This window comes from Echinops telfairi, unplaced genomic scaffold (genome assembly GCF_000313985.2).
Source record: "Echinops telfairi isolate 266 unplaced genomic scaffold, ASM31398v2 ScPeMD7_7412;HRSCAF=8450, whole genome shotgun sequence".
In the NCBI taxonomy this organism is placed as follows: Eukaryota; Metazoa; Chordata; class Mammalia; order Afrosoricida; family Tenrecidae; genus Echinops; species Echinops telfairi.
Window position 1 is genome coordinate 9082421 of NW_022111312.1, and position 10935 is coordinate 9093355.

The window sequence follows — 10935 nt, forward strand, 5'->3', positions numbered from 1 at the left end:
ATATATATCTATCGTATGGATATACATACATGCATACACACATATATATCTATCGTATGGATATATATAGATATATATAAAATCTCGTATGGCCTTTTGGGTAAGGATTGTGTTTCCCTCTTCCCCTGGCTACTAGACTGCTCAGGGCTGAATCTGTCGACATGAGCTTGGACACCTACCTGCCTTACCTGATTTGTTTTCTTCCTCTCGGTTTTCCTCTCCCCGGCTTTTTTCACCCTTTCCCTCCCTCTAATCCTTTTTCAAAGAAGCGCATACGTGAATCAAACAAATCTCTTACCGACCTTCTAACATATGCCTTTCACCAGCTGGCACTGAGTCCATGCCGACTCACAGCAACCCCATCGGCCAGAGTGGAGTCCCCAAAGCTGTCACCTGGTGGAGGCAGACGGCCTCATTGTTTCCTACAGAGCCGCCGGCAGGCTCAAAGCGCAGAGCTCTCAGTTAGCAGATGTGCGCTTAACCACTGCGCCACTATGCCTCTCATTCTAAACCACTGCCGTAATAATCTCAAAGGTGGAGGCCAAGGGCTCTCTGGGGAAACAGAGCCTGATGAGGGCCTGGCACATAGTAAGTGCCCAACTCAGGGCCTGATACACAGTCAATGTCCCACTAATATTCAAGGCCCTCCTATTGACTGTGACCTGAACCATCTGCCTGGCATTCATGAGAAAGCTCATTGAGTTAGGATGTTGCTGGCCCTCACCATCAAAGAAAGTACCAGTTACCTTGGGCCACTCACTGCACAGAGAACATTGGATTGTGCATTGCAGGAGCCACGGTGGGTTATGGACTCCACAGGGTGAAAACAGGGGCTCTTGTTCTTTTCTCCATTGAAACCAGAGTTCTAATCCTACTCAGGGAGTGCTGGGTCTGGCACCCCTCCCATTGTCCTACACAGCCACCAGTCACCAGACTCCTGGATGCTGGTCCCAGTGGCTCCCTCCAGACTGACAGGTCTCACAGGCAGCCTTCCACTCTCTGAGACACTCTGGTCACCAGCAAGGAGGTCCCAGAGCTCAGAGAGAGTCCTAGCCCCTGCCAGTCAGTGACAAACCACCCAAAGTTTGCCCTGGGATCACGGGGGCAATGGAAGGAGGTCTGCACGACAAGGTGGTGGAGTCCACATTTAGAACCAAACTGGGGCAGTGCGGGGCTGGACGCTGGGACTAGGTCATGGCCCGAGCCCGGATGCTGCTCTGCTGCTCTCCAGCTTGGTGATTCACCTTTGTGGGCCTCCACAGCCTCCTCTGTCAATGGCCATGACCATTACAGGACCAATAGGAGAGCCCCACTGTGACCATCGATCCGTGGATGCAAGCACCCAGAAGCAGGAAGGTTGGGAGGCAGGCATCAACACCCTTCTTGGTAAGCAGCCCAAGGCCCAGCGAAGGGGGAAATCACCACACGGCCTGGGGCGCTGGAAGGCCCCTCACTCGGCTTACAGGTCAGCTCCCTGTCCACTGGAAGTGGTCCAGCAGCCTCCCTGGAGTCAGGCAGCGGAGGGGGTCCCGCCTGTGCGGGTGGGGAGCCCTGCTTTCTGGGGATGCGCCTCTTAACTAAAACGGTAAAGGCTACTGTGCCTGGAGTGACAGCCCAAAGTGATGTCATTGGGACGCTGGAGTCACCTGGTGCTTCACTACCTGTTCAGACCCGGGGCACAGCAGTGGTCTGCCTGCCACCCCCAGCCTGCCTCCCTGTCTGCCTTTCCCAGCTCCCCTTTCTTCTCCTCCATTCCCTTTCCCTTCCTCCCTCCCTTCCAGCAAGGAGGTTCCTTGACCGGCTGACACCTGTGCCCACCAGGGCTGGGTTGGAATCTAAACCCCACTCCTGTGGCTAGAACAGAAAGCAATGCAGCCACAATGCCATGTACCATCACCTTCCAGAATACAATCCAATGCTACGTTCACGGATGTGAGCAAAATGCCCACTGCAGAACCGACGGGCTAAAATACATGCCAAGAGAAGTGTGTGCCAAACACATTTTTGTCTGATGCTTTTCATAGTTTGGTTTATCTGTAAATTCCCTTTAATAAAATGACATCAGACATTTTGGAAGCTCCTGCAGCATTTCGAGAGGGTATATCCCTAGCAACCTCCAGTTCCCAGCTTGCTTAAATCTCCCACCTGCCTTCTGTGCTCATACATTCTAAGATGTCAGATGCTCCCCAAGCAAGCCATCTTTCGACTCACCACTTAGCCTGTATACAAAGCCCTCCAGAAAGTCTCTGTGGCAGAGACCTAACTGTGGAAGTAACATAACTTCATGTCAACTTGAAAATAGATAAAAGTCTAATCTGTCAATCAGGTCACAGCCTGATGGAGACTCCTTGTGGGCAAGGCATTCTCATAAGGGTGCACCCTGGGAACCTCCCCGTCTCTTTGCCTTCACCTTTCTACTGTCATCAGAGACCTGTCAGAGCCCTATGATGAACTGTGTCACTGGATCCACATGACCTTGCACCCACCAGCCTGTGATCTTCCAGTATCCTGCATCATTGCATGTGACTGGGTGAGTCTGAAGAAGGACTGATGGACTAGCATTGGACTTACAGACTTGAACTGGACTGAGCTGGTATGCTTTCCTGATATAGAAAGCTTCTTGATATAAAGCTCTCTCTTACACACATATGAGTGTCACGAAATTTGTTTCTCTAGTCCATCGGGTTTAACACAATCTCGCTAGATTTCTCTGGGGTCCTGTAGCACACTCTGTTGGCAACATATACATATTCATGGATGAGCTCCCTCCACTAGACTATCAGCTCTCTGAGGACACATGCCTTGTCCAACCCTGCACTGATGCCCGGAATAGCCTTGGCTTCTCAGAGACACTGTCAGCCAGAAAAATGAGTGAATTTAAGTTACCACTTGGCAACCACCTATGTGAAACCATTTGGAAAATGCAGGGAAAGGCCCACCGCCCACCTCCCAGCATCCTCTCAGGGGACATTTGCCAGCGTCTCCTGCAGAAATGAACATGCCCTATGTAACATCTGAGCACTTGCGAGCAAAGAAGCAGGGATCCATCAAGCTCATCAGAGTCTGGCGTGACAGCGTGCTGAGAATATTCCCATCCAAAATGGCACACACAAGGACGTCCAGGAAAGGGACAGCTCTGAAAGCAGGAAAGAAGATGCTTCCTCCACGAACATGTCCCCAAGTCAGAATGAGCGACCCCCTCGCCCCCCACCCCACCACCCTCACACACTCACAGGTCCTCTCTCCCTGTCATTCTGTGCTATCACCAAGAACCCAGGTGTCTTCCTGCCTCTGACTAGGCCATGAACTCTAGGGGAGCCAGTGCCTTGGTCATCACTCTGTCAACAACTGCCAGCACAATGCCCAGCACCCATGGGTTGTTCATAAGGAATTTGGGGAATAAACAAAATTGAATTTCATAACCAACCTACATACCTGGAGGAGGTAGAGGAGGCTTATGACAGTCAGACAGGTGAACAGAGAGAGGTCATGTTCACACCACTTGGCCTCCCTCCTTCCCCAGCATACTGCTGCCAATGCCAACACCAAGAAGAAGAATGGTCCTGGGGAGGGAAGGGTGGAGACCATCAGGGCACAGGATGTTCACACCCCAATATCTAGATGTAGGATTATAACACATGCGTTGAGTCAGCAAGAAAACAGTAATAAGGATAATAATAAAGCCCCAGCATATGTTACCTGGCACAGCAAGCACCTACACATGAGTACTTGCACATCAGAACTGTGAGTACAAATGTTAGCATCCAGGCAAAGTCGAGAGCAGGCGGTCTTGGCCAGGAGTCCACCACCTATAGCACCTCCTCTGCCACCGTGTCTCATGAACCAGCCCCTTGTGGACGGCAGGCACCCTGCTGATCCCTATGCATGAATCTGTTTTGTTCAGCCTGTGGTGTATGAGTCAGCATATCAGCGGTTCTCAACTTGTGGGTCTCGACCCCTTTGGGGGCCGAATGACCCTTTCACAGGGGTTGCCTAAGACCATTGGAACACACATTTTCCCCATGGTCTTAGGAACCGAGACACCGCCCCTTTATCCATCTCCAGGCGGGTCTGCCCACATGCAGACACCCCCACCTACAAGTACCTGGCATGAAGACTGTTACCCATGCTATACCATGCTTCAAGACAAAATTGCACTTGTCATTAGAAATAAATATTTCACAATATATAATTACATATCGTTTTGTGATGAATCACTATGCTTTCATGTTGTTTAATCTGTAACAATGAAAATACATCCTGCCTATCAGATATTTACATGACGATTCATCACAGTAGCAAAATAACAGTGATGAAGTAGCAACAAAAATAATTTTATGGTTGGGGGTCACCACAACATGAGGAACTGTATGAAAGGGTCATTAGGAAGGTTGAGAACCACTGCATTAAATCATAGCGCCCAGCAGGGACCTGAGGAGCTCTGGTGTCACAGTGCAGTCCACGTTGGGCTGCTAACTATAAGGTCAGCAGTTTGAACCTACCCAATGCTCCAGGGAGAGCGATGAGGCTTTCCGCTGCTAGAAAGCATTAACAGCCTTGGAAACCCACACCGGAAGTACGAGCTGCCTATAAGGTTGCTGTGCATCAGAATCAACTCAATGCCCAGGAGTTTGGTTTTTCAGTTTGGAGTTTAACAAAGAAGTGTTTACCTAGCACAGCACTCGGTGCACTGGTTCCTCTCCAGAACACACAACTCTTTGGTTTTTTACCAAAGACTTTCGTGAAGATGGAACTATTCTGAGTGATACTTAATGTTGACTGAATGATAGGAGTGCTCAAGACATGCTGAGGTTAAATGACTTGTCCAAGGCCATTGATGAGAGGCTGGTCAGAACTCAAGGTTAGGCAAAGGTGGGAAGGCTCCCCACCTGCATGCATGAGGGTGCCCCTCAGAGGTCAGTGCTCCAGGTCACTAGGACCTTGTCCTAATAGTCAACTCTCCTTTTTAAAAGTATTTCTCTCCCTCTCCTCTCCTTCCAGATACTTGATTCAGTCGGTGAAGATAGGCCGTGGGTATTTCACCATGCTGAGGGAAGAGAGTGCGATGAAAAAGAGGCAGCAGCAGTTTCAGAAACTGGAGGAGGAAGAAAGAAACAAATTCCAGCCAGCCAAGAAGGTTTCAGAAATCCATTTCGGGGACGCTCTTTTGACGTAAGTGGATGTGGTGGCTCTCGAGAAGGGCCCCTGGGAGTGAACGCTGCATGGCTGGGCTTAAGAAAATCCTCACCACACACATCCATCCTCAGAAGTGACACAAGACACCTGCCTAGTCCCCAAACCGGCCTCTCTCCCTGTCCTTCCTAGGTGTGTCTTTGCCTCTAGAACTTCCCTGCGCTGCTCCGTGAGTCTTCAATGACCTTCTCTGCAGCCTCTGCCAGCTGACCTTTGTCCTCTGCACTCAAAGCCCAGCTTCAGTCCAGTCCTCTGCGGACACTTCCCAGCTTTCCGCACAACCCCATCAGGAACCCTCTGGGCTCTGGGTCTTGAGAACATGTGTCTGGACGCTGCTCTGCGTGTTCTCCTTTAACAGACCGGGTTCCAACCCTTCAGCGGCGTCTCCAGCTCCCAGTGCACAGGAACAAAGTAGCCCCAACTCGTTGGTAAAGGACATTCCCTCTCGTCGAGGAAGACCATCGGCCCAATGGGCCACTGTGAAATGTTCATCAAGATAAAAAATAATAATGAGGAGGATGAGGATGACCACAAAATAAGGATAATGAGCACTTATTGTGTGCTTCATGGATGTTTTATTTTCATGGAAACCTCGAGCCATCCCTAAGAGACAGATTTGATTATGCGCCCATTTAACAGATGTAGGATGAGTGAGGCTTAGCGATATTCACTATCTTCCCCCAAGGGCTTAAATGAGAAAGCATCACGGAGGCTCTAACTTTCTTCAGTCTGTCATCCAAATCCACTGCCTGCCCTCTTCTGCATGGACACACTCCTGGGGTACCCGGCTTGGGAAGACTGAATGAGGAAGAGGCAAACAAGTGGGGAAGCAGGCAGAGGGGAAATGCACAGTAAACTGACCTGTGGCCGTGCCACCGACCTGGGATGGCAGCACATCACAACCTCCTCAACATTAGAAATATCCAACAGCTATTTATTCACTTATGTCGAATGCTGACACCCAAACCACACCAAGCCCATCAGACGCTCTGGGAGTGCGGCTGGACACCGTATTGTTAAAAGTCAAACGAGGTGATTCCAAAGTGAAGCCAAAGTTGAGAATCACTAGGTTCAAGTGATTGATCTATAAATAGAAGGCATTCAGAGGGTGTGGGGGGTGGATAGTCTCTTTAATAAAGGGTGCGGGCAAAACTTGATATTTCACAGCACACTCAAAAATTAACTCAAGGTGGATCAAAGTCCTCAATGTACAATTAGGGGCAAATGTAAGGGCTCTGCTATGTGGCATAAACACACTATGAAACATATCTGAAAACATACACCACAGCAGAAAAGAAACTAGTCGTCTGGGACCTCCTAAAAAGTTGACCCTTGTGTACATCAAGAGATTTCACCAAAAGAGTAAGAACCCACAGACTGAGTGGGGAAATATGGCAATGACATATCGGACAAGAGACTAATCTCTACAATTTATAGAAGATTTCAACACGTCAGCATCAAAAAGACAAATAATTCAGTTAAAAACTGGGCAGACAACATGAACAGAAACCTCCCCCAAAGAAGACCTTCAGGTGGCAGCCAACAAACAAAGAAGAAACTGGCCGTTTGAGAGATGCACATCAAACCAATTAATAACAGAGTTCAACAGAACAGAAACACAAGTGGTGATGAGGATGTGCAGAGACTGGAACTCACCTCCATTGTTAGTGGTAATGGAAAATGGGCTGGCACTTCCACAGAAAGTGGGACATAGAAATACCACATGGTCCAGCGTCCCAACACATGGCATACATCCGAAAGGAACCAGTAAGTACACACCCACATTCGTCACAGCAATACTCACAGCTTAAACGCCCACAGTTGGCAGAGTGAATACACAAACTATGGTGTCAAGCGCTGTTAGCTGTTGAGTTGGTTCCAATTCAGAGTGACCCTACGTATCACGAAACAAAACACGGCCACATCCTGCACCATCCTCATCATCGTTATGTTGAGAGCCCATTGGTACAAGTCACTGTGTCCTGTGATACGTACACACAACGGAATACTTCGCAATGTGAAAGAATGACCGAGAATCTTTCAAATGCCTCAGAACACAGGTGAACATGGAGGATATTAAGTGAAATCAGTCAACCCCCAAAGAACAAACACTGTATGAGACCCCTATTATAAAACAAAGCCGACAAAAGGTTTCACACTTAAAAAAAATTCTTTGCTGATTACCAGGGTGGGATGGGAAAGAAGAATAAATCACTAACTAGAGGGTAGATGCATTTCAACGTAGGTTAACGAGAAGGGAAAGCGAGAGAGAGACCTAATTTTAAAAATATATCCTTTGGCTATTTTTCACTCAAAATGTTGGTATGGTATGCATTCCTTCATTAACATATTTATTCACTCTAAAATGAAAGAAGACGATTTCTGATTTACAATTCTGCCTTCCATGCCTTTTATGGAGTGGGCATTCCAAGGAAACACCTTTGTTTGAAGAAGAGAAGCTGTGTGAATGGAAGTCGGAGAAAACCTGCTAAATTCACATCAGGGATGGGCCAGAGGTATCCAGAAAACAGCAAGGCATAAAGGGAGAAGGGGCAGTTTGCCAGTCTTTCTGTGAGGGTCCCACGGGCTAAGCCCAAATCCTTCCTTCAATCCCAATTTCATGGCACCACAGAACCTGATTTTCACCTTCTGCTTAGCAGCCGAGAGCTTAACCACTGCACCACCTTCAGCCCACATAATAGTCCCAAATTCTCAAACTTGCTAGGAGGGTTGAATGAAATGATCCTTCGCTCAGAGTCTGCCATGTAATAGTAATTGGTCAATAATTACTAGCCAGAAAGGCACACTGGTGGCACAGTGGCGCCTTCCGAGAGGTCAGTGGTTTGAATCCACCATCTACCCTTTGAGGAAAGATGAGGCGGTCTCCTTCTGGAGAGAGTTGGCATGTCGGAGACCCTACGGAGCAGTTCCACTCTGTCCTCTACACTTACTATGTGCCCAAGACCGCCACACCGGCAGTAGGTATTGCATTTTGCAAGCTCGGTGTTGACTGTGCTTGGTGGCTAAACAAAAAGTGGATGGTTCAAAGCCACTGGCTACTCCACAAGAGAAAGATGTAGCCATCTGTCTCTACCAAGATTCATAGCTTTGGGAACCTTTTGGAAACTGCTCTGTCCTATCTGGTGGATATGAGATGGCAGTGGGTTATGATGCAGTAAGGAGTTCCTGGTTGACGCGAGTGGCTCGCATGCATTGTCACTAACTGAGACGCTGGAGGGTTGAGCTCATGCAACTGCATCTGGGAAGAAAGGCCTCAGAGCGTCTAAGTAACCAGCCAGCCCCACTCTGACAACACCTGGAGTGGTCATGAGTCGGAATCCACTTGACAGCCACGCACTTGTAATTATGCAAAACCAATGCGGAGTGAACGATCCTAATTTCCATAAAGGCCGGAAACTGGGTTGAAACTGGGTTGGACCGGTCTTTGCAGGGCCTTCCCCTGCTAAGCTGTGCTTTCCACAAACACAACCCCAGTCACAAAAGTAGCAGAAAACAAAAGTTCCTTTCAAAATACTTTCATTTGATCTTGTGCACTATACAAACAAAAGGGACTATTCTCCCCCCTCTGGATCGGAGACCACAGGCTAGATTCTTTTAGACCAAAGTTTATGGCGGACAAACGAGGCAGGTCAAGAAAACCAAGCGTGTCCCTGCAGCCTTCTGCCTGCAAGCTGTCTTTCCCACCGTGCTCAAAGAAGTCGCTTTGCAGCGGCAGTTTCAGCTGGAAAGGTGGGAAAAGACGGTGTGTAGAACTGGTTTCACGATTGTGGTTAAGAGAAGACATAAAACCAGAGATTAGGGAGTGTGAAGGCTGGGTTAATTTCCACATATTCTAAGCCACTGGGCAACACGGTCGAGCTAGAAAGACAGGGTTGGTCAATGTCATTGCTTGTGGTTTCCTCGGCTCTCAGAGTGGAATAAAAAGCCCATGGAAATGAAAATCAAGAGACCCAAGTTCTGACCCTAATTTTTAAAGGACTGCATGACCTCAGGATCATCCTTAAAGTCCAGACAGGATAGGAAGTTCCTCGCATGTGTCCCTGGCCCTCCATCCCACTCCCCACACAAGACTAAGTGACCTTGTTCAAAGTGGAAATTGCTCCCAGCCTGAAACCATCAATGGCTACCATTGTTGACAAGGTGGGAAAAAAATCTGCAATGAGACCACCAGGCCAGCCCTGTGTGGTCTGCTTGGCCCCTGGCTACTCCTCCACTCTGTAGCATGGCTTCCCTTGGCTCCCTCTACTCCAGCCACTCTGACTTACCCACTGCTCTCTCACTGCATGCCCTCCCTTAAGGGCTTTTGCATGGGCTAGTTCCTGTGTAATTTCACGCAACTTTTAGCTTGTCGCTCAGTACTTCTTTTTTTGCCAGGTACTTACTGCCATGAGCAACCGCCCCCAAAGTCTAGAGCAACAAGCATTTACTTCCCTCATGAACCTGCATTCACTGGAACAGCGTCAAGGATCCACTTCCAAGATGGCTCATTCACGTTGGAGCTGACTGTCAGCTGTCAGCTGAGCCGGGGTTGAAGGCCATAGACCTGGGTGCCTCTGCAGGTGGGTCTCTTCACAGGCTGCCAGCTAGGTTCTACACATGGGCATTCCTGAGACAGAGAGCAGAGAGACCAATGCCTACAGACTGGGCCCAGAAACTGCCTTCACACCACTTTTGGCATATTCTATTCATTCAGCTAGTCACAGAGGCAAGATTAAAGGGGGAAGGGACACAGAGCCTTACTTCTCAATTGGAAGTATGTCAAGAAATCTGAGGAACCTGTTTCTCAATCGCCCCACCCTCCTCCAGGAAGTCCTCCCTGGCTTCCACTTCAGCCCAGCTTCCTACTGTAGGCTCTCCGAGTGCCAGGCTCACTCCCTCCAGCAGAGATTCCCCAAGTCTGCAATTGCTTTTGTCAGTCTCCCCCACTGGAGAGAGGGGCGAAGGCTGCCTCCTACATCCAGCACAGAACAGGCATCCGTCCATACGCATGAGGGGGAAGCAATGAGCCACAGAATCAGTCATTCACGAAGCCCTTAGTCTGGGGCTCAGAAGCCAAGGCATTCAGGGACACTGGCAGGCAAGAGGAAGGGGTGGGGGTGAGGGTGGGGGCAAGCCAAGAAGCCTACACCATAGAGTCAGTGGGTGCTCCGCCCCATCCTTAGCTCTAGCTGACACCTGACTGGAAGCAAAAGCCAAAACTAGAGAGAGAGGCCTACCACTGCCATCTCTTCTAACCCCAAACCAAACCCACTACCATTGAGTCGATTCCAACCCAGAGTAACTCTACACAAGGGCTCCAGACTAGCAGACAGCCTCACCTTTCCCCCAAAGAGCAGCTGGTAGATTTAAACCACTGACCTTGTGGTTAGCACCCAACCCCTAGCCCACAGTGACAGCAGGGCTCCTTATAACCACGGCAAGGACTTGGGCTTTTTCTCTGGCCCAGAGTGGCCAGAACTCTCCATTTGCCAAGAGTCCAGGCTTTATGATCTTTATGTGAAATCGCCTCATTTGAAAGTAAACAATCGTCAGCTAATGATAACTTGGAATGGAGGATGGACTTGGGTATGGGCAAAAAAATGAGGTACCTCGTGATTTAGGCAGGCAAAACAAACATCTGAAATCGTTTACTCCAATTAGGAAAACAAACAACCCCACTGCTGTCTAGCCTACTCCCAACTCATAGGGACCTGAGGGAGTCACATCATCTGGTGTCAATTT

General features: G+C 49.0%; 1 protein-coding gene across 1 annotated transcript in view; it reads left to right on the forward strand.

Annotated features, from left to right (window-relative positions):
• The window catches only part of CCDC60 (coiled-coil domain containing 60), a 203770-nt gene that overhangs the window by 139442 nt on the left and 53393 nt on the right, over positions 1 to 10935 (forward strand). The window contains exon 3 of the mRNA XM_045296707.1: positions 5002 to 5172. Within this exon, the coding sequence (XP_045152642.1) occupies positions 5002 to 5172 (171 nt within the window). The remainder of the gene's footprint in view (positions 1 to 5001; positions 5173 to 10935) is intronic.